The sequence below is a fragment of the Porcisia hertigi genome, chromosome 34 (genome assembly GCF_017918235.1).
Source record: "Porcisia hertigi strain C119 chromosome 34, whole genome shotgun sequence".
In the NCBI taxonomy this organism is placed as follows: Eukaryota; Euglenozoa; class Kinetoplastea; order Trypanosomatida; family Trypanosomatidae; genus Porcisia; species Porcisia hertigi.
The window spans coordinates 619363-641927 of NC_090593.1; the positions used below are offsets into that span (position 1 = coordinate 619363).

The following is a 22565-nucleotide window of genomic DNA, read 5'->3' on the forward strand; positions in this document are numbered from 1 at the left end:
TGCGGCTGCCGCCGCCCGCCGCCAACCCCTCCCTAGATGCCTCTTGTGCTTTGAGTTCGCCTGTTGTGTTCTTCTTTCGTTTTTTATATATGTTTGTGTGTGTTGGTGTGGGTGCTGCATCGCGTACTCACCACTTCCCTGCCATGGAAACACGCGAGAAGATGATCGCACTCCCCTCCCCCCCCCCACACACACGCAACACACACAAAGAAAAAAGAAAATGAAGAAGACGAGGAAGACTCGCACATATACAGTGGTGGCGTTCACAAAGACCGGAGACGCACGCAGATGCGTCGGTGCACCGAGAGAAGGGAGTGAGGGGCGGAGTGTAGTGGTAACAGTGATGATAACATCGAATGGGGAGAGTGTAAAATCGAAGTGGCCGACTGAGCGAATAAGCGGGAAAGAGAATGTATAATAGAAAGTCTCTGGGGCAAGAGGAGGATTCGACGTCAACAACAAGTCGTGCTGGGCGAAGGACATACTCACACGCGCAATATGAAGTCAAAAAACAGGTGCAACAAAAGGACCTGAAGATTAAAGGGCGACAGGCGACCAATCCAAAAAAAAAACGATTGATTACAGAACAGCTACCTTCGATCTCATGTCTTTCAGCGAAGCGAACCTTGGCGTCCGGCTCTTCGATTAAAGAAAAACTGCTGCATGCTCATAAGAGCACCTTGTGGCGGCGGGGTGCATCGCGCATGTGCGCATCATCGGTACCCTCTCATGGCCATGGTGCCGGACTCGACGCCAAAAATGGTTTGCGAAATACTGCGTAATCCCTTTACGTCTGTTCACCGGGAATGGGGGCTGCTGCACCAACGCCTCGCCGATGGTCCCTCATTAGCGAGGTGGGCTCCTGCTGTGTACTCTGCATCGGTTCTCTCCAGGGGGATCAAGGAGCTATGGGATGGGGTGCGCATTATTATATGGATACATATACATATATATATATACATACATACACATATTGGTGCTCATGTAGCACTTTGGTTCTCCCCCCAACCAAAAAAAACACAGATACGCCGTTTTTAGCCCCCTTCTCCATCGTCTGCGGCAGGAAGAGGGGAAACAACATCTCAGTTTGCTGGGTATCGATGCCCACTGTGAACCACTGTGTGAAGTGCTGGTGACAGCGAACTGTGCGCACCCTGGGGGAATACAAGTGATCACCCAGCAGGACTGCAGCGGTGCGAGTGCCATGAACTTGAGGCCCCCCTATGCAGACTTGCCAAGAAGGCATAGCGCATGGTTCCAGCCATCGTTACAGCTGGCATCGCTGCCGATCCCGTGACTGGAAAGCGAATTCGGGGCCGTCTCGAGCGCACCTCTTTTGTGCTCGCCGGCCACGTGTCCTCGTGGCAACCCGCGAAGAGGAAAGGGGAAAGCCCTCCACTCACAGCCCTCTCTCGAGTCGCCCCCCTCCCCTCTCTGCGAGATGCACCGAAACGAGCGCTGCGGCAATCGTGTTTGTGTGCGCGAGGGAGAGAGGAGAAAACCGAGGAACCCAGCACACCAACGCAAAGGTGAATACGCATTCACACGTGCCAGACTAGAGGTACAGGAGCAGCAGAGGCAAGTGCTTCACCTAGAATAAGGGGTAGAAAGAGAGAGAGCAACAGCGGCAAAAAAGGAGAATGAACGAATGCGAAGCGGGAGTGGTACGGCAAGGCCGCATATACGGTTTGATAGGGATGCGGTGGGGGAATGGGTAGCACAGAAGGTAGCCGGTGGGGTATAGGTGCGTTGTCCCTGCTCTCTTTTTCTCTCTCTCTCCCACTCCAGGACACACCAGAGGCTTTTCGGATGAAGCAGGGCTAATAGGAGTTGACTCAAAGTCTGCCCGGGAGAGGTGCACATCTGTTTCTGCGCGAGGTCTGTATGGGGCTACATGTGGTTAAGCCAGCAGAAAGAGCAGAGAACACACCATCAAGCCAATCCCTCCCCCTTGACGGAGCCGTGATGACCCACCCTTGAAGGCGCGGGCGCACCCGGCAGGAAAACTAAATAGGATAATAGAAGAAAACTCGATTTATGTGAAAACCAGGGAGGCGCCAAACACACGCCAAAGCGAGCACTGCAGGGCGTGCAGAGCCAAACGGCACTCCCTCTTGCTCGCAAACTCAATGGAGAAGGCCCTCAGCTCGGGGCGGTACTCCATCTGCGTGGCATCAAACAAACCAGCAAAGAGGCTCTTCACCAACGGTGTGGATACCATCACATTTGGGCCAAGTAGGAGCTTTGCGGTGAGGTGGCGTGGGTCATGTGGGGCAAGCTTTGCGATGAGGCAAAACTGATGCCGCTGCGCAGTATCCTCTAACGCACTCCACCATACAGCACCGCCGCCGCCGCGGTCATCCAGGAAAGCGGAAGGTTTCGCTGTCGCCACAGGGGAAGGCTCACCCTCCATGGGCGTCGGTGTTGGCTGTGTGTCTCGCCGATAGTCTACGATGAGGTCTGCCAAAGACAAACCATCCGCCCAGCGGAGAAAGAGACCGGCGGCCTCGGCGGTAGTGAACTGCACGCTCACAATCACACGTGCTGTGGTGGTGGTGGTGGTGGACAGGACCCCACCAGACCCACTGCTGTCGCGAGTCTCGAGGTGTTCCACGGCACCAAAGCGATGCGTGTAGTGGTACACGAGGTCATCTAGCACAGAGAGCAGGACTGACAACGCAGCAGTGCCGTCCTCGGCGAGCGCAGCACTCGTGGCACTCCCCGCGGAGCTGCTGCTTCGACTATCTGAAGTATACGAAGACACATACGACGAGTAGGAGGACGAATACGACCAGGAAGACGACGACGCAGACTCTTCGCAGGAGTGCGGCGCCGAAGGTTGCGGCGGGGAACGCGAATGGGACAAGGAAGCCGAGGACAGAGGGGAGAGGCGGTAGTTCGTCGACGGCACGGCATCCTTTCGCCCCTCGCGCGAGGACCCAGAAGCCGCAAAACAGGGATCTTCCACCAGCGCGGGGGGTTGGTCTTGGGCTCCAGGTGCGGTGGTAGCGGATAGTGTAAGAAGCACCCGGCGGTACCCCGCGGTTGCCGATGGCTCCTCCAGCTGCTTTGCCAAGCTTTCCAGCTCGTCCGCGCAGCATGTGGAGTAGACTTCCCAGTACGTATTCCACCTTTCCAGTTCCACCATTGCGGGGGGAGCAAGAAATGCAGGCAGGAGTACTGCTGATTGCACCAGTGCACCTTTCACCATCGGAAGCGAGGTGGTCCTCTCCGTGCTGTTCCCTTTGGCGCTCTGAAGAATTTTCCATGGGTGAGGTGGTATGTAACGTGCTGCAGTGGCGGCCCTAGACTGAGCCGCACCCGGCGCTGTGACGCTCATCTCGTCTGACGTCTTTGCTGGCACAGGCAAGTGCGGGCGTGACGAGCCCGGCGGCGCACTTGGTGCCTGAGGGGGTAAATGAAAGCAGCCGCGGCGCCACTGAGCGGCGGCAAAGCGTTGCTGCACTACGCTCCACCGGGCAGCCGCCGCCTCACTAGACGTGGCATCCGCAGCCACCGGGGGCATGGGTGGAGGATTGTGCGAGAAGCTTCGCAAAGGTGAGTCTGACGAGTCGACCGCAGCAAGCGAGCGACTGCGCTTTCGCACCACCACACGCTGGTTCACATCCTTCTCTGGATGTGGAGTGGGATCCATGCTCGGCGAAGGACTGCTTCTGGACTCCGTTGCACGTAGCAGAGGAATAAGCAGGTTGTGCAGTGCGCCATGAGAGTAGGGTGATCATGACGAGAATGTGCAAGCGCGCACATACATGGACACGAAGGCGCACGCCAAGTAAAGCCACGTAGTTAAGCACAGAGGTTTTTTTTTCGAGGGAGAACAAAAAAAAGAGAGAGAGAGGGAAGGGGGGTGGGGGGTGGGGTGTGTGAGGGTGAGGGTGAGAACAAAGAGACGCAAATCAAAAAGTGAGCCCATTTGCCGCCGTTCGCTTCTCTTTTTTTTCTCCCCCAAACCCGCCCCGTCATTCCTCTTCACAGCCCCGTAGCCAAAACCGAGGGGCATTGACTAGTGCAGAGACGCGGCGCGCCCAGGGGTCACCGGCGTTTGTGTTCCCATTTCTCCTTATCGTGTCGTCCATGCCTCGTCTCGGCACCATGGACAACTCTCCACGAAAGAGCACGGAGAGAGGGGGGAAGGAAGGCTGCTGGAGCGCGGGGGAAGGGAGGGGGGGAAGTGTGGTCAAGACGGATCAGTGAGGCGGGTCGAAGATGAACGGGAGCGAAGGGAATGGAAACAAGAGCCCTGAATAGGGGGGGGGGGAGATGCTCTGGATATCTCGTTTTTTCGCATGCGTCCCCCACCAGTGTGACCAAGAAGTAACTATCGTGTGTGTGTATATTTCCTACCGCGTCATGTGTGCGAATATTTGTGTGCATTCGTCAGAGCATTGGTGCTAGTGTGGGTGCAGGCAGAGATGCATAACGAAGGTTTTTGTGGTGGGAGAGACGTGTCCTCTAGCAGGAACGCTTCAGTAAATACATGGCACTGCACTGCAGTCCAGGTGAGGGAGAACGGGGGAAACAACTCAGAAGGGGGCATGGGTACAAGAAAAGAGCGTGCGAGCCCTTCCCCCCCCCCCTTACCGCCCCGTGTGTGTCTCTCTCTCTCTTCTTCACGTCCCCTTGGGCAGGCCTGGATAAACGCGCAGCTGCTGGGCCCTATTACGCTAGCTCTCTCGCTACCTACCTCATGGGCTACTTCTTGAGGTGCCCTCCTAAAACTGACTGCCCCCCTCTTGAAGGTACGGCGGTGCTACTAGGCAGCCCGCCCCCCCCCCAGAAGGGGATTTGGTGGAAGGCCGCGAGGAGACATTACCACGATGTCTTGTGTCATGTCATTGCCGAACCAGAAGGGATTCATACTGCTCACGACCCGGACACCCATTGCAATCATCTGTGTAATCCCTAGACGACCCAAGAAGGGAAATGGGAGGGAACACAAATGTCAGGAAAGAATGAGCAGGACACAAATACAAAGAAGATGAAGGGCGCTAAAACAAAACACCTGCGGCAGGTCCTGGTTTGGGGGCTCTGCACGTTAGTTTATCTGCCCCTCCGCCTCGTCGTCTTCGTTGTAGTCAAAGTCTTCCTCGTCCCAGTCGTTGCCGACGCGCTGCGTCTGCGCCTCCTGCTGCTTCTTGGCGCGCTGCTTTCGGTTCCCCAGCAATTCCTCGTCGCTGTCGCTCAAGACCTCCGTCACCTCCGGCTGCACTTTTTCCACTACCGCAGCGGCTTTTTTGCCCTTCTTGGAGATTTTCTTCGCCTTTTTACCTTTTCGCCCGCCGTCGTCGTCGTCACTCATAGCGGCATCGCCACCGATCTTCGGGCCTCCAATGCTTTGGCTCTGTTTGGGGGCGCGGCCAGCGCCAACGGCGCCCTTCTTCTTGTTCTTGTGTTTTCCTCCACGGCCACGGACACTGTCATCGTCGCTGTCGTTGTCAAGGTCGCGTGAGGGACCCAGGCTGAGCTGCTGTAACTCGGCCGCGAGATCGTCGTCAGCAGCCGCGTCACCCTGCGAGGCAGCGTTCGTCGCGTCGTCTAGCAGATTGTCGCTGTCATTGTCACTATACTGCCTACCCCGGTGGTTGCGATGTGTCGCATCTTTCACCTTGCCGGCACGACCTCGCCTACCCTCGCCATCGCTCTGATGTTTTCCACCAGATGCACTCTCCGCATCCCCGTCAAAGTATCTGCTGCCTCCAGCGCCACCGCCGCGGCACCCACTGCGGCTGCAGTGAACCCCACCAGCGGAAGACGAAGATGGAGCCGTTACGGTGCGTCTCACGTCACCCGTGGCCGCTGCCTCCTCTGTGCGTCCTGGCTGTGCATTGGCGCGTGAGACGGCGTCCACGTCGAGCAAGGTATCCGAGTCAGCGACCTCGGTCACGGCGGCGTCCACCATATGAGTTGTGGTGCCGGAGGGGAGTTCCACCTTGACGAAGTGGGCAAGGTCGCGGAACAGATTTGGTTGCATAAGCAGCAACAGCGAGTGATTAGCACCGCCATCGCCGCTGCCGCTAGCGTTACTTGTCATCGAATCTTTCTCTATCACCTCAGTGTCGTTGTCGCGGCACCAATCACGAAGCTTCTCGAGTGCGGTTTCAGATGTCGTTGTGCAGCGAATCTTCATCTTGGCTCTCGCGATTGGGATGATATCGGAGTCGATGAGAAGGTGAATGAGACCCAGCGCCTGTTTCTTCACAGGCTGGTCAAGCTTCACGGCAGCGCCGATAGAGCGAAGCGCCTGCTCTATCACTTGTGATGGGAAGGGGTGCTGCGTTTTGGTGTTGATGCACTTCTGTGAGATGATGACGGCGATATCCTTGAACATCTCGTCCACCTCAGCCGTGCGCTCCTGTTGCGCCACTTGAAGCTCCCCGTGGTCCAGCATGTACTTGATGGCCTCCTGCTCCGTCATCTGATCTCCGAAGACGGCCTGAATCTCCTTCTCCGAGGCGAGGAAACCGCGAGCGACGTTCGCAAAAATGCGCTCGACCTGGAGCACCTCATCCAAGCGGTTCTCCGTACCACTACGGTAGGAGATAACCTTGTTCTTGTAGCATGCAATCTCCAGTTTGACCCCATTCTTTGAATACCGCACTACGGCGATGTTTGTGTGGCGCCGCTGCGACAGCGGGAACTGCATACGCGCACTCATGGTGCAAACTGCCAGTCCCAATATCTGAATGAGTGGCTGTGCTTGGGTGAGGAGGGGGAGCGGCGAGGGGGAGGGGGAAAGGGAATGACAAGCTTCAGTTCCTCTCTCTTTCTCTGTTCTTAGTTAGGTACACGACACATGTATTTTTATTTAGCGAAGGCGATTAATGTGAGGGAGGTGTGTGTGTGTGGGGGGGGGGGGGGGAGATTTACACAGAACTCACTTGATCCCTGGTCACAGGCTACACGCACACACCACGACAGCGAAAGGAATGTGCTGTCAAGCAAGCAAACGCGTACAGCAGTGCAAAAGCAGTTGAAGGAGAACACTGGATATGTGTTTCCTCCGTCACGGACGAAGAAAAAGAAACACACACACACACAAAAAAAGCACATGATTGTACGGAAACGTCACATGAAACAAGTTGAAGACCGCCAGTGTGTCAGGGGCAACGAGAAGGGGGAGAGGCAGATATATTTGATGGCCCGCGTGTGTGTGTGTGTGTGATTGCAGGAGACGGGTGTGGAAAAAAGAAGACGCCACAAAGAAAAAAAGGGGGTTGGGTTGGTGTGTAAGTTTTTAAAAGGGGACAGGGAGAGGAGAGAGGTGCACAGCTCTGGAGGGAAAACATACGACTGTCATTCTTCTGGTTCCGCAAAGGGCCACTGTGCTGGGAGACCATCGCAGTTGCATCGCCTGGTGGAGGGGGTCTCCGGTGAGTGTCAAAACTACTCACAGACCACTCGATCATTCATGTGGTTTGTCATAGCAGAACCGTTATCATTTGACATCGCACCCCAAAAGTCAACGACCGCATCACCGTCGCCTTGTAGCGCAATAACGTACCATTGCCAGCGCTGTTGATGTCAACGTTTTTTTTCTCTCTCTCCTCCTTCAAAGGTGTGTGTGTGTATTTGTGTATGTGCGTGTGTGTGTGCGTGTGTGCTTGGGTGCCTTGGAGTTCACTGCGGAGTACGCGAGAAGAGGCTCAGACAGAAAGGCACCAGGACATCGCGGCTGATACGCAAGCGCGCAGAGGAAGGGGTGGGGGAACAGGAGGTGCGTGTATTGCGCTCACATTTCATCGATGGATGCGCTACTTGAAACGGAGGATGTGCAAGACGGTCACCCCCCCCCCAACGCTAACGCAGGTGCAACAGAGCACGTAAAAGTACAAGAAGAGTAACGAGAGAAAAAAAAAAGATGTGTTTATCGTACAGATGGCGTACACGTCTACGGCAGGTGATCCCAAAAAGGAGCATGAGAGAGGAAGAAGGGGGGGGGGGGCAGGTGGAACGAGCAAGCGGTGTACATCTGTGACAGGTGAAAGATGAAGTGTGCGTGTAAGCGTGCCATTCCTCTCCCCCAATACCCATCATCATCCAACCACACACACATACACACACATTTGACAACCAATACACATTTGATTTTGCGAGAAAGGCGACATAACCACAGCTCACCCGCACGTTACAGTGGTTACGCTTGCGTGCGGCCAAACTTTTGTCGATATTGACACAGCTTTTCATCCTTCACACGCACCAGTTCCTCTAGCTTCACAATCTTCTCCGAGAGTATGGCGACGGTCTCACGCAGTTCTTGAATGGTGTAGTCCTTCTCTCGCATACTGTCAGCCAGGCTCGTCCTTTCATTCACTGCGGGCGGCGTCGGCGGTCGCTGTGCCTGTTGGTGCGGAGGAGGTGCTGGTCGATCCGCTGAGATAGACCTTTTCGACACCGCAGCGCGGGCAGACGGCGCTGCAGATGAGAGGCGCCCGCTTCTAAGGTTAGCAGGGCCTGCAGAAGCTCTGCCAACCACCACTCTATTGCTGTCTCGTGGCTGTATTTGTGAGGGCGAAGGGTCCACGTGACGTGCCCCCTCAAGCACTTCAATATCTCCCTTGGCATGCATCTCGTCCCGTCTCGCTTTGATCTGCGCGACCTTCATTCGTAATGCGCGTAAGAAGCGCTCGATGGCGCCGGGCACAGCTGCTACAATGTCTTCCAATTCCTCTTGCGGGACCTCAAAGTACAGCTTACTCAACACTTTGGAATTCAATGTGTTCCAGTTATCCAGCTTCTTCGCGTGCGACATTGCCGGGACGTAGTTGTGCAGCTCGACCAGTTTGGGGAAGAAAAACTTCAGGATTTCCGCAACGCAGCAGCCATCCGCGAAGTCTCGGGCGATGTTGCGCTTTGCACGCGAGGTGGGGATCTCATCTACCCACATGTAAAGCTCATGAAGACTCTCCTCAGTGAAAGGGACGAATGTCATGGCGACAGTGCTGCAGCGACCGAGATAGACGTCTCCGTGGGAGTAGCGGCAGTGTGTGTGTGTGTGTGTGTTGGGGTGGTGTCAGGGGTTCCGTTCTATATATATATATAAACAATCTGGAGGTGCCCGCGCGTCGACCGAGTGGATGTTCTCGAGGCCAACTTACACGAAAAGAAGGGGTGGGGGGGGGGGTGATAAAGCGGCGGGGAGAAGAAAATGCGATTTGCTTGACCGTTGGTGAGTTTTGCCCCCCCCTTTTCCTGTAGTGGACTTTGCAGGTGAAGTTACGGGGGTGAATTCGAGGCGGTCAAAGAAAGGAAGAGGGGGGGGGGGATGAACAGAGGGAGGGAGGGAGACCGCCAGGCAAGGGACTAGAACGACTGGGCAGAAAAAGTGAAGGTCGCGTGAAAATGATTAGGGATTACGGTTGGCGCGATATCCAGCGTTTTCTCATGTAAGAACTGCGAAGAGAAGCAGCGCTATGCGGCTCACGTGTGAGTGTGATGTTTTTCTGCTTACCATCTCTACACCCACCATCGTGTTGTCCTCGTCACCAGAACCCCTCCCTTACGAGTTCCTCTTTCTATGCGTGTGCCGGGTAGTGCGTGTGTGTGTGCGCGTGTGTGCATTGACTCCGTCTAATGGGCGACCCCCCCTCCCCCCCCCCCCCGTAGTCAATGTATCTAGGTGCGGAGACTGAGAAGGAAGGGGGGGGAACGAAGATGAGTGGGTGGGGATGAAGCATCACATTAACGGCTGCGTTCCTCGCTCTGCTAATGATACAGGCCCCCTCTCCACTCCTCCCCCGAACACCACCACCACCCGGATCGGGGAGGAGTTGGCGTTGATCTAAAAAAAAAACTGGAAACAAAAAGATGAAGAAATAAAGAGGGGAGCCACATGGACACCCAACCCCCCCCTCCTCCTCCCCCCTCCAAACCCCGCCGCGTGTAATACCGACAAGAAGGGGCAGAGGGGAGCAAAAGGGAGGGCGGGTGGGGGGGGATCGGGGGGGAGGGGCGATGAGGAGAATTAACGGCGATGACCAAAAGTACTAGAGGATGAGGACAACAACAACAGCAAAAGAGTAACGGTGCCACTGCGCTGCCCCAAGGCCAATTTAGCGAATCGGCGCCAGCATCCACATATATGCAGAGTCTTCTATACCTTCCCAGATATTTCACGAGGTCACAGAGGGGGGAGGGGGGGGGGCAGAGCGTTCACGCGGGTGATGGAACATCACATAAACACTTTGAAGATAGCGTTTCTTTTAACGTGGAAGCTCCAGCCTATTCATATCGAATTCTTGTACACCTGCAGGGCCCCGATGATGTCCTTTACCCCACACACAAAGTCGTCGGCCGCCTGTGCGTCCGTTACGGTGTGCTCTCTTACAATGGGCAGCGCGTCTGGGTGAGATGTCCCGACCAACACGTTGTTTGTCTGCCACGCTGATCGTGCCATTGGGGTTCGGAGTGGCGAGGGTGAGGGTGGTGGTATTAGCGCCGATCGTGTCTCTGCCCTTCCGGTGTGAAGAGGACGGCTGAGATCTCGGTCAATGGCAGACGTCCTCTCTTCCGAGCTCGCGTGCGGCGCAGTGGATACGACAAAATCACCTGCGTTAGAACACTTCTTGTCCACGGCGGGGTGACCCCGTTTGTAATTACTGGATAACGAGGGGTGAGCCCTCAGTCCGTGATCGGTGGAAGCTGCTCGACTGCTATGTCGCTCAAAGGCGGCGGTGGCGCCATACCCCACCTCACCGCCGCGCCCGTCGGCATCGCCTCGGCGACTGTCGTCGAAGTACTTCCGCTTTGGCAAGTCGTCAATGTCGTCAAACTCGTATGTTTGACGGCTTCGGTTTGTGTAGGTGGCAAAGGAGGTACGCGATGCGGACTGTGCGGACTCGTGCGATCCCCCCCCACCCCTACGCCCACTTCCATGTTCGGCAGCAGCGGCAGTGGTGGCAATACCACTACTGCGTCGGTGAGGGGTGAGGGAGGGGATGTGGCTGGCGTACGTGTACGGAAACGGCGACAATGACCTGCTCGTGGCGTCACGCTCTGCATTTCGCACGTAGTCGTACCAGTGTGTCGAGGGACGGCTCGGGCTGCTGGAGCTGCGGTGCCGCAAAGGAGCCTCGTCGACGGCGGACGCAGTGCGTGAGGCAGTTCTGTACGCTCCAGGAGCGGCGTTGGCCCATCGCTGCCTGGCAGATGCCGGATATGGGCGCTGCCTTAGTAGTGCCGATGTGTCATGTGAAAGTCGAGGGTGGGTTTTGTACGTCGTTTCGGAGTGGGTCCCGGAGTGGGCCGCCGCGCGATATCGTGTGCGAGACGTCCCCGCATCTTCGTCTGGACCTTCGCTGTAGATACTCCCGTCCCTGAAGTAAGGGCGCGCCGATTGGTAGCGAGAGCGCGACTGGCCGTAGTCTTTGGGGAAAAAGCGCGGCAACATGTCGACATTGTCGGCCCTGGCAGCGTCCACCTCGCCGTATAAAGCGCGTGAACGCTGCTGCACAGGCGGTGGCGGCAGGGGCTCCGGCCTGGACGAGGACGTTGAGCGGTGCCGCTCCCTCTTGTCCCTTCTTCCCTCTTCTTCGGTGCAGTCGGTGCACCGCTTTGCTGTTTTCTTCGATACCTTCTTTGTCGTCTTCGTTGAGCTGCGGCTGCGGTGGCGGCGGTGATGTTTGCCTTTTATCATTCCGTCTATATCGCCTGCGGCTGTGACATCGAACTTGTCCTTCTTGCGCGAGCGTCGCGTTGACGCGTCCAAGACTGCAGGAGGAGTCGCCCCTGTGAGTCCTGCCGCCTCGCGCCGCATCTGTAGTCGAGAGAGCTGAAACGCAATGGACGTGGCGAGGTCGCTGTCCAGGTCACTGTCATCCTGTAGCCCAAGCGCGGAAACGTCACCGGTCCGAGTCGACGGTGTACGCACGGAGCCACGGCTGTGACGCCCATGACGCTCGTGGCCGTGCTTCCGCCTCCGGCGCCGGTCGTCACCGCTGTGCCTTGCCTTCCTGTTCTTCTTTGACTTTTTCCTTTTGGGGGACCTGTGCGAGCACGATACCTTCGAGGAAGGTGGAGAAGACTGGCGACGGCTTGAGACACTGGTGCTGTGGCGGCTGGTGCTCTGCGGACGCCTTTCGCAATGATGATGACCTTTTCGTTGACTCGCTGCCTTTTCCGCGGTGTGCGACACTCTAACCTCCGTTTCAGGCACAACAATGGAGAAGGTGGGCGGTGGTGGTAACGGTTCGGCGCTGCCACTCGCACCGTAGGCAGTTGTGGTATCAGTGTTCTCTGCTGCTGCCTTCCCTAGTAAGGAGCGCGAACGGGAGCTGCTGCCATTTTTTTTCGTCTCATCGTCCTGTTGGACTGGCTGCTGTGCTTCAGCGGGCACGGAAGGCGCGGCAGGAGAAGCCGCCGCCGCCACCGCTGCCGCCGCCGCCGCAGCCGCCACATCAGCGACGTGATCAACCTCGCTGGATGTTTCACTGTTGCCGCTGCGCTTACTTGGCGAATCCGCTGCCACTACCGACGAGCCCCCCGCATCAAAGGCCTTGGTGGGTTGAACAGCACTTTTGTTGGACCGATGGCACTCTGCCGAGGCGCTGCGATCCCCATCGCGACTGGGCGTGCTCATGGCTCTCATACGTTTCTCCACCCCCCTCCTCCTCTTTGGTGGGATTGCGCTGCTGCTCGAGGCACTCCTTACCGGCACCCTCGTGGCCTCTCTCTCAGAGGCGGATCTCATCAGCGAGGGGGGCGAGGGATATCCCGCTGCCGGCTTCTGCTCAGTCACCTGCTGCACCCCTGAACGTCGGTTGGTGCTGGAGTGCTGCACACCACGATCCATCTCCCAGAGGGGCCGCGATACAGTTGGGGGCGAAAGGGTGCCCGCAGAGAGCGGACCTTCCTCGGCAGCAGGGCCCACGAGGTGGAGAGGCGGTGGGGCTCCGACCACCGCCGCCGCTGCGACCGCACCAGCCTCAGCTGACGCAATCAGAAACTGCTCCATCGCCTTTTGCTTTGTCTTGCTCGAGCGCTCGCGCAGCGCAGACTGCCAGTCGTTAGACAACTGTGACACACTGTCGACAGTTAGCAGAGGCATAAAGAGTGGGACACTTGTGGCTGACGCCAATGCCGCAGACTTCGAGGCTACATGCCGCTGGGCGGCCGGCTGAGAGCGAGTCTCCGCAACGTCCACCGAGGTCTCTTTTTTCTGCACGCCAGTGCCGAAGCCAAACACGTCTGCTTCAGCGTCCCTTGTCGTAGAGTCGTGGCCGCGGCCGCGACGAAGTGCCGATATGGATCCGGTGAAGGGCTTTGCTGCCGCTGAAGGTGCATCCACCCGCTTTACAAACGATGCCGGGGTTTCGGCAACGTCGTCGTCGTCGTCGTCGCCCGCGGGCGACAAGGGCGCCGCGTTACTTTCATGGATCGGCGCCACCGTTTCGGTCAAGAGCGGCCCCGCTGCCCCGTTCGTTGGTGCGTGTGAGGAGCGCGCAACACCAGCAGGAAGTGTTTGGGCTTTTGGATCAGTGGCATTGCTCCGTTGCGTCAAGCTGCGTGTGCCCTTGCTTTGGTCAACGGTGGGAGTCCGCTGAACGGGCGTCGTCGCCAAGACCGGCATCCCACTGCGAGTGGTACCAAAAACCAGTGTGGACCTAGCCGCCCGATCGGTCTGCGTTCCGCTGCTGGACTGCAGCGTGAGAGGACGCGGGTGTCGCCTGATGTTCGTGCCATCAGTGATCTGGACTGTGCTCTTCTCAACTTCGTCACCGGAGGAGGGCCACGCGCCGTTAGAGTGCTGATCTGCGTCAATGTTACTGTGCGGGTGATGGATGTGGTGTTGTGAGGGAGACACACCAAGCTCCGATCGCAGCACCAGCCGCGGAAGGAGCTGCATCGGCATTGGTGTGATGCCCATGTATTCCTGCAAAGGCAGTGGAGCGATCGCCTCTACATCCTCCACCATGTTCACAGCGCCGTAGTACTCATCGTTCTGGGCCGCGCGATAGGGTGCGCCTGGCATCGCGGCAGCGGAGGTGGAGCGTCGAAAGCTATCAGCGCAGCTGCGCGCAGGTTTCTCGTGCTGGCGCCGCCGTCGAGACTTGCGGCGATGTCCACTGTAAGACCTGTCCGCCGACCTTTCATCCGAAAAACGGGATTCGCTCCGGGCAGATAGTCTCGGAGACGGCGATGTCCTCTTCAAGCCCGTCGCTGGTCCGTCGCTCACCGAAGCTACTGCACGCCTGTGTTTGCGACCGCTCCCCTCCAGCGCAGCGTCAGCAGTGTGAGACTCGGTTTCGTCGCCAGCGCTGCCGCTACAGCGCCATGATTGCACACCATGACCTGAGGCAATATATCGTGATTGTGGCGAGCGTGTGCTACTGCTGCGAGACCGAGCCGTGATCGCGGTGGCCGATGGAGAGAGAGACATTCGAGGACTCACACTTCGAGAGGACAGCGCTGACAGCGCACGTCTAAAACGCTTGCGGTCTCCCTCGCTGAGCATATCATTGGCAAGATGTTTGTCGCCTCCCTCGTGCCCATGTGCACCCTCGTCTGACCTCTGGTCCTGAGGTTGGTGTGTTCTGTTGCGGCGGCTTGGGGAAACAGAGTCACTCCGCCCTGGCTTCACGTGATCAATTAGCTTCTCCAAAACCAAACCGTTTTCTGTAACCAGAGCGCCGACGCTGCTCCCGCGTCCATGTTGCTGAGACGCTGGCGATGAAGTATTCGTTGCCGGAAGCGTCGCAGCTCCCTCCTTGAATGGCAGCAACGACATCTGCACAACCGTATCGCTCTCGGACGCCGATGAGTCCTTCCTCTTGCGACGCATCACCACCACGAGTTTTTTCCGGAACACTTTGTGCCCGCTGGGGTTTACGGGCGCCGGCTCTGAGGAAGGTCTCGAGGAAACAGAGGGTGATACACTACTGCCGACGCGCGTCTCCGCCGCCTGCACGTCCCAGACAAGTTCGTCGGCCGGCACCCCGCCGCTAGATAGGGGAGAGGAGGACGCGACAAGCGCGTCCATAGCTGCCGCCTTCGCTGCAAGCAGGTGCGGAGCATCATGGTCGTCGCCGCCGCTGTGATAGAAATAAGGCTGTCGAAGGTTAGCAGGCGGACGTAGTATCGCTATGCCTTCGGGCTGGTTGGACGGCGTGCCGTGCCGCGATTGAGGCGCGGGTGAGCCCTGGCGCATCATAATATCACGCAGACTCACGGGCTCCAAGGTGGATAGGTGCTGCTGGGCTGCGTTACCAAACCCCGACCCCCTGTGGCGGTGACGGCGCTCGTGCAACAGTGGATCGACGTATATCTGCGGCTCGTCCGCGGTCACTGCCGCCGCCGTCTCCCTAACCTTTGCGCCTCCCGATGGTGCCAGCGGTGTCGCTATTGAAGCTGACGGTACCCCCTTGTGTAGCGGCTTCCCGTGCTTGAGTACTGTACTCCGCGTGTCTGAGTTGTGGTGGCGCTTGTCACGAATCGGCGATGGCTCCCGTCGTACCTCCTGTGTGGCCGCCACGGGCACGGAGACCGGCAGGTCGTCTGGCACGCTTTGCCCAGAGCTGTTGTCTGTTATAGTCGAGGGGGAATTCCTAGAGGAGGTAAAAGGATTCGCTTCTCTGCGTGGGGGCAGGGCACCGGCGTCCGCAGCGCCGCTGGCGCGGCCTCGCTTTCCTCCGCCCACTTGCATGCCGCAACTGCGGTTGTGGGGTGTGGACAGGGATACGCCACGGTATGCCGACAGCCCGGGTGGCGTCCCCGGTGCTCTTGAAGGGTTCAAATAATGTTGCTCGTGGCCACCGCTGTCGCGACTTGGCTCCTCTGTACCCTCTCGCGGCGTCAACGGCGGCGATGGTGTCTGGTCTGGACTTCTAGTACCGCCGCTGTTTCTGCTTCCGCCACGACTTCTGGCGCGGCCGCCGCTTTCGCTTAAGCTGTGGCGAGGCGGTTGGGAGTGGGTCCCCTGTATTATGTGGGGAGACGAGGTCGACGAAGAGATTGGCCATTCACTCGACCTCTGCCACTCCTCTGGATGTGCTTTCACGGGTGAGTCGTAGGGCTGCTGCTGCGGGGGGTCGTCGCTGCCGGTGCTGCTCGAGTCTGCGTCGCTGCTACGTGAGCCACGGCTACTGCCCATGTCATCCTCTGGGTCCAGACTTTCCCGCTGCGATCGATGCGCCCGCAGAGTCTCGCTCACTTCCGTTGGGGGGTCATCTTGGTACGCGTCTGACGGCCAACGCTGTCGCGGAGGCAGACGGCGCACGACTGCGGCGGCAGCAAATACACTGCTCGTTCCGTCGCGATTGTGCGGTTGGGTCAGTACGTCGTCATCTTGCCCACCGATTCTCGTCCGAGGGCTATTCGCGCGAGACACATCGCCGTTTCTCTCGGAACTACGCAGGAACTGCTGCTGCGGGATGCGAGCGCAGTGCTGCGATGCTACATCAAGTGTTACCTCATCGCCCTCTTCTTCAGGTGGGGGAGGCGCAGAGGGCACTGTCACTGAAACCGATAGTGGCGGCTCGGCCGAGCTCGCATACTGGCCCCTCTCTCCCCTCCCACCTTTGCGGCTGTGTTGGTCGCTATGCAGAAAGGAGACATCGTGGCTGTGCATTTTCCGGGCGTGCCGCGGCGGGGTCGCGGTGGTGGACATGACCGGCGTTTCGATATCGTAGCGCAGCGACGGCTCCGCAGACTCGTAGTCGTCGCTGTCATCCTCGCCTACTTTGTTGTCATCACGACGGTCACCTCGCCTGTCCGGGCTGGCAGGCAAGACCCCTACGAAGCTAATTCGGCGGCGGTTCACCTTCGGCGTCTTGCTGCCTGTGGCGCTCGGTTGCCTCAAAATAGACCTCGGTGTGTCGGTGGCAGCGGAACTGGAGACGCTGACGGGGCTAGTGGGAGCGGCAATGGCGCTGGCTATGGTGACTGGGGGTACAACAATCTGGGCAAGACCTCTTTTAGGCAACCTGTCGGAAAAGAAGCCCTGCAAGTGAGCTGCACCACCGCTGGTGTCGCACACCTCCGCACTCTTTTCATCGACGCAGTCTAAATCAAGCTCTTCCCGTGGCACGGCTGCGGCGGCCTCTGGTGAACTCTGCCGCAGAGAGCTCCCATACAACACCTCGTCCTTGATACTCGCTCTCAGCGCATCCCCAGGGGCACTAGGTGATGCGCTCACGGCAGTGGATTGCGATGAAGACCTTGACTGCTGCTGCCGCGGCGGCGACGATGGCGGCACCGCACCGGTGTGAACTGTACGACTATCAGAAAATCTCCCTGGGTGACGTGTAGCCAGCGGGACACCGTCGTCGTCGTACCCAACGTCGATCTGCAGTCGATCCGTTCGGTGTGGCGAGTGCGATCTATTCGCTGGATGGATGGACGAGGCAGGGGCGGGCGAGTGGAGTGTGGTGGGCGGCGATGTAGGCGATCTACGCGTAGAGCACTGGTGACCGCCGAGGCGCGGCAGTCGAGGCGCACACTGGTCCATCGCTACGAGTGCGGAGGCTTTTCTTGCCTATCTCCCCCTTCTTGTGAAGTATGGGGGGGGGGGGGTTGATGGCACCTCACACAGGAGCGAGAACGACAGAAAAGTGCGCCCGTGTGCGCCGGTACGTCGTACAAGGGCAGCGCAACCCAGTAAACAGCAACAACAGTAGCAGCGAGTAAAAAAAAACGAAACGAAAGGGAAGAATAGAAAAAACGAACGCACAACCAAATGGACAAATATCTCACAAATGAAAAACAAATAGGGATAAGCGCTTGCGAGTGGTCGCCCATAAGTTGTACACAAACATGTATGTGGGGTGGGCGAGGGGGGGGGGGGGGACTGATGAAAAAGCGGGCGAGAAGTGCGTGAAGAAGAGGGGGAGAGAAAGAAGGTGGGATGGGGGGATCGAGCGAGAATGCGTGAAGCTCCCGAGACACACACACACACACACGCGCAGAGAGAGAAGACGTGTGCGTGTGCGTACATCTATATGTACATATATACGATTCCCGCCATGATTGTTGTACATGGCGGATGACTATCACCACTCAAGTACCGCAATTTTTATTTTCTCGAAGCATTGCGAAAAAAAAATGTCTTCATTTGTTTTTTTAAGAAAAAGGCAATATCAGTGGGGGGGAGCCATCCAATATGTCTTCAGGCTCGAATGTGGTAGAGGTGATGGTGGTGGTGGTGTGTGCGTGTATGAGAGAGAGAGAGGGACCAGGAAACAAGTATCCTGATCCATTTAGGCGGGCATTTCTACCTGATATGTCCCCTCACCTATACAGCCTGCTTGAATTTATTCACACGTGATACGGCCATTCTCCACGTACACACCAATTTGTTGCAGTGCATTCAAAACGGAGAGGTTGGACCGAAGCAGCGCGAAATGATTGCGCTCCGCCGGCGACACATATAGTCGCGCAATGCGCAACACCTGCTGCACTGTTGTTGGCACCGTTAGATCGGTTCGGATAGCCGCACGCATGAAGTCTGAGATGACCTCGCGTGGGGTGACGCTGGCCTGCCACATGTCAGGTACAGTGCACTGCAGCAACATCGCGTCTGCACTTGACCGGTCAGGTGCCCACAAGAACGACACTGGCCGCACTGGAGAGAAGGACTCGGTAGAAGCCTCGGGTGCTACTGCCTCTTCCGTCGGCGACATGTCGCCATAGGTTTGTGGCGGCCGCTCCCCGGAACTCGTCGCGAAGCTCATCTCTGCTTTCAACGCAGCTCTCGATACTCCACAGTAGAACATGGCGGGGTTGTCGAGCAGCCCGTTCGCAGCCATGAGCCCCCCGCACTTGGTCCGTAGCGCCGCCTCCATTGCCGTGCTCACGTCTGTGACGCCGCCGTTTAGCACCACTGGTACTGAGAGGTTCTCGCGGATGAGCTTGACAGCCTCAAACTGCACGGGTGCACTTGGGTGGCAAGTAGGGGATCGGCCGTGCACCGTCAACCACGACGCGCCGGCCGCTTCGCACTGACGAGCGAAATCGACGCTGTGGCGCAAGTCGGTTTTAATCCGCATCTTCACCGCGCACGGCAAAAATGGAGGTGCGGTGCCAGCGCAATTGCTGCCCTCGCCAGTGCCGTTGCTGGTGACTGTCGGCGCTGTGTTGCCATCTGGCATGGCGTTGCGAATGCACTGCACCATATCTGCCACCTGCTCTGGTCGGTCTAGCAGGGATGCCCCAATTCCTTCCTTCATGGCCCACCGTTGCGGGCAACCGCAGTTCAGGTCAATACCGTCGCAATAAGGGCGAAGGAGCAACGCAGCCTGTGCGGCAGAAGGCCCACTCTTGGCAGCGAGCTGCACAACAAGTCGGTCCTCGCCTTCGTACCGCGCGAACTCGGCGTGCCGTGCATGCGGCGACTTTACAAAGCTCTCAGCAATGATCATGTGTGTGTAGCTGATGCGCGTCCCCCACGCCCGGCAGACTTGGCGAAAGGCCGGCCTACTACACCGCACCATGGGTGCTTGAATAAAACAGAGGGAGCGGTAAAGCTGCCACCAGTCGTGCAATGTGCTGCTTTCAGTAGCGCTGATACAGTATTGACCACAATCGCTATTTTTTATCGAAGCACCATGCGGGGCGTTCGCATTGCATTCCGTGACCAAAGCGCTTTCCTGCTCAGCCCATGTGGCACACGGCGCTGTGAGGGCATGGCGAGACTGGCACGATATGGCTGCGTCGTACTCGCGGGATAGATTCACCACCGCAGCCGCGACAGCTCGGTCCGCTTCCGCGATGAGCTCTGGCAGACACACGCGGTGAGGCAAAGAATGAGGGTCTTCCGCCCACGCACGCTCGTATGGTGCCCAGTCGTCGGCCATGCTCTGTAGAGTACCAGCCCACCGAGAAGGGGAGATGAGAGGGGAGAGGGGAGGGGGAGGGGGGGGGGGCAAACAAGGGAGGGATCAGGAGTATCAAGGGAGGTACAGATCGCATAAAACGTAACAACGCGAAGCCCACGGGCACACGTACACATTCATGAATGGGTGAAAGAAGCGACATGGGGCAAGAAGAGAGGGGGCGGAAAAACCGGCAATTACTTTGCACCAGTGAGTGTGTGCGCGTCGTATTGACGCGATAGGCGGGAGGGGTTGTCTATGTATGTGTGTGCGTGTGCGTTGGGGAGGAGGGGAAGGGGGGAAGGCTGAGAGCAACGTGCCTTCTTTTTTCTGCAGCAAATCTGCGTGCGGAATTTGAGGTAGAGGGGGCGGGACGAGGGGGGCATGCGTGCGTGTTTGAAGAAAGGAGCGCCAAAATACTTCACCCTATCAAGGGTGGCGAAACACTACAAGAAAAGTCGATGGTGTCACGGAGAGAATCATATATATATATATAAATAAAAAAATATATAGACTTACACAAAAGTGCAGATATTTTCGCAGCAACAGGGAGTTCGCCTCGTGCGAGGCCTCCTCACGCATATCTGGAGATTATCATTTACATACATATCCCACTGCCACTTGACGGACTCTCTTCAACATGAAATTCGTAAAGCGAAAGAGACGCAAAGCAACAAGCGACGCCACCACGCCGAAAAAAAAAGCGAAAAGGGGAAGAAACTCATGGCTATACAAAGCGGTGCTTCTCCTGTACATGCGCGTCAAACACCAACTCACCACAAGTGAAGTCTGTAAATGTCTCCATGCTTGTTGTCTGGTAGCTCGACCGTAGAACAAACTCCAGCACCTGGTGCACTTGGGCAGGGTCGTTCACGAGAGTCAGCTCCCCAGCGACGCTCCGCGCCCCACCCTCTCGTCGAGAGTCGCGACGACTGGCTGCATTGCTGTTCGCGGCAGTACTCCCACCCGCACCCCCAATCGCTGAGCTCTGTGTGCGCGACCTAATCATGCGCTCATTCGAGGTGCGGATAATGGGGAAGCGCCACTCCGCCAGCGGTCGCTCGTGGGCCATGCGCCACCGCGTGACCTTCGACAGTAGACGCACAGAGAGCACCATACCGAGCTCATCGCGGCCTGGGGTCAATGCATCACCGCTATCGACGTTGCTTCCATCCTCACCGCAGCCCCAGGTTGCGGCTGCCGCGTCCGAGACGGGGCTGCCCATGGTCGACGGCGACCGTGACGAACATGTGTGGGCGACTGGCAAAGAAAGTGTCTGGCGAAGATCACGCGACTGCATGAAAACCCGCGGCAGCTGTCGTGGTGACGAAACGCTGCCTGCGTTGCTGGTGCGTGCTAACCGATCAGCAGTGTTTTCCGAATTCGAGCACGACATGGCAGCGCCGCCGTCAAAGCTGCTGCTGCTGGCGAGCACCGTTGCACCGGTCAATGTATTCTGCCCTGCTTTGGGCCCCTTTTCGTCACGCGACAGCGGACTGGATGGAAGGAGGAGCCGGGTAAGACGCTGCTCGTGCGCCAACACGAGAGCCTCAATTTCCTCCATCACTCGATTGTAGGCAACGGTGATTGTGGGATTGTGCGTTTCGCGGACGGTGATGTGTACGCCTCCCAGTTTGTGCAAGACCTGTGTCACCGGAACCACAAATGGTTGGTCGTGCTGTCGCTGAAGTGCCGCCAACTCGGCCGCCTCCGCGGGTGTCAGTGACTGCGTTGGCATTCCCGGCTCGGCTACAAGGGTGCTTTCCAGGCCGGACAGCGTCGAACCCATGGGAAGCCGGAAAGAGATACTCTGCTGCTGGGCCTGGCTCTGCGGTGGCTGCTGATTCTGGACCGTGGCGGGGCATCGGCCCCAAAAACTTGAAACTGCTGACACTGCAGAGGTTAATAGTGTCGTGGCCGAAGGAGCTGCTGCGCCGGTGCTCGTCGCACCACCAGCACCATGTGAAGCTGGCTGGCCGCGCAGCGCGGGAGGCCGAGGCCCTACAGGAGATTGAAACTCGATCGAGTAGAGAATGGCGTAAAGGAGGGCAGACAGGGCCGAGGGAGTGACACGAATGGGCCTTGGCGGTGCATCGGCGACGCTTGACGATTCGGTGCCAGAGGCCGACGTTGTAGACGGCAGGAAACTAAAGACTTGGTAGTTCATTCTACCACCGCCACGCGCGTGTATGGGTGTGAACACAGAGCGAGAGAAGAGAGGTGCCTCTGCTGGCGTACACGAGGAAATGCCACAGGGATAAACGACAAAAAGAGCAAAAGAAGAGAGCAGAAGTGTGTGTGCGTTTTGAGGGGAGTATACGTCTGGGTAAAATAGGGAGGGCCCAAGCTATGCGAGAAGCGGGCGGGCTGAAGAACAAAAATAGGAGGAAAAAGGGTGATCGAAAGCGCAGAGAGCAACCAGACCCGCACGAGTAGAGGTACAACCCAACAGACAAAGAACACCAAGCAAGTGGGGAAAGGAAGGGGAAGCAGGAGGCAGATCGAGGAAAACGCAGGGAAACACGGCAAGCAGGGACTAGAAACAACAAAAAAAATGAGAGCTTAGGGGGACTGCAATCACTCTATGGAGAAGCAAGTGGAAGCAGCACGGTTGTTACCCGTTGGTGTGCATATGTGTGTGTGTGTGTGTGTGTGTGCGTTTGCGACGCATGTGCACACGTCACGTCAAGCGCGCCGAGTGTTAGGAAGCAGTAAAAGAATTGGAGGAGAGAGTGTAAAAGT

General features: G+C 57.7%; 6 protein-coding genes across 6 annotated transcripts; all 6 read right to left on the reverse strand.

The window, feature by feature from the left end:
* Window positions 1-2035: 2035 nt before the first annotated feature.
* Window positions 2036-3655, reverse strand: JKF63_01717 (uncharacterized protein; the record flags this gene model as incomplete). The annotated part of the gene is made up of 1 exon (XM_067897763.1): window positions 2036-3655. One exon carries the CDS (start codon window positions 3653-3655, stop codon window positions 2036-2038), a length of 1620 nt encoding a protein of 539 aa, XP_067753920.1.
* Window positions 3656-5056: 1401 nt separating this feature from the next.
* Window positions 5057-6676, reverse strand: JKF63_01718 (uncharacterized protein; the record flags this gene model as incomplete). Its single annotated transcript, XM_067897764.1, has 1 exon — window positions 5057-6676. The coding sequence occupies one exon, from the start codon at window positions 6674-6676 to the stop codon at window positions 5057-5059; it is 1620 nt and encodes a 539-aa protein (XP_067753921.1).
* A 1479-nt stretch (window positions 6677-8155) lies between these two features.
* Window positions 8156-8950, reverse strand: JKF63_01719 (uncharacterized protein; the record flags this gene model as incomplete). The annotated part of the gene is made up of 1 exon (XM_067897765.1): window positions 8156-8950. The coding sequence occupies one exon, from the start codon at window positions 8948-8950 to the stop codon at window positions 8156-8158; it is 795 nt and encodes a 264-aa protein (XP_067753922.1).
* A 1293-nt stretch (window positions 8951-10243) lies between these two features.
* On the reverse strand, window positions 10244-17461 carry JKF63_01720 (uncharacterized protein; the record flags this gene model as incomplete). Its single annotated transcript, XM_067897766.1, has 1 exon — window positions 10244-17461. The coding sequence occupies one exon, from the start codon at window positions 17459-17461 to the stop codon at window positions 10244-10246; it is 7218 nt and encodes a 2405-aa protein (XP_067753923.1).
* An 802-nt stretch (window positions 17462-18263) lies between these two features.
* On the reverse strand, window positions 18264-19805 carry JKF63_01721 (uncharacterized protein; the record flags this gene model as incomplete). Its single annotated transcript, XM_067897767.1, has 1 exon — window positions 18264-19805. One exon carries the CDS (start codon window positions 19803-19805, stop codon window positions 18264-18266), a length of 1542 nt encoding a protein of 513 aa, XP_067753924.1.
* Window positions 19806-20550: 745 nt separating this feature from the next.
* Window positions 20551-21990, reverse strand: JKF63_01722 (uncharacterized protein; the record flags this gene model as incomplete). Its single annotated transcript, XM_067897768.1, has 1 exon — window positions 20551-21990. The coding sequence occupies one exon, from the start codon at window positions 21988-21990 to the stop codon at window positions 20551-20553; it is 1440 nt and encodes a 479-aa protein (XP_067753925.1).
* Between the last annotated feature and the right edge of the window lie 575 nt (window positions 21991-22565).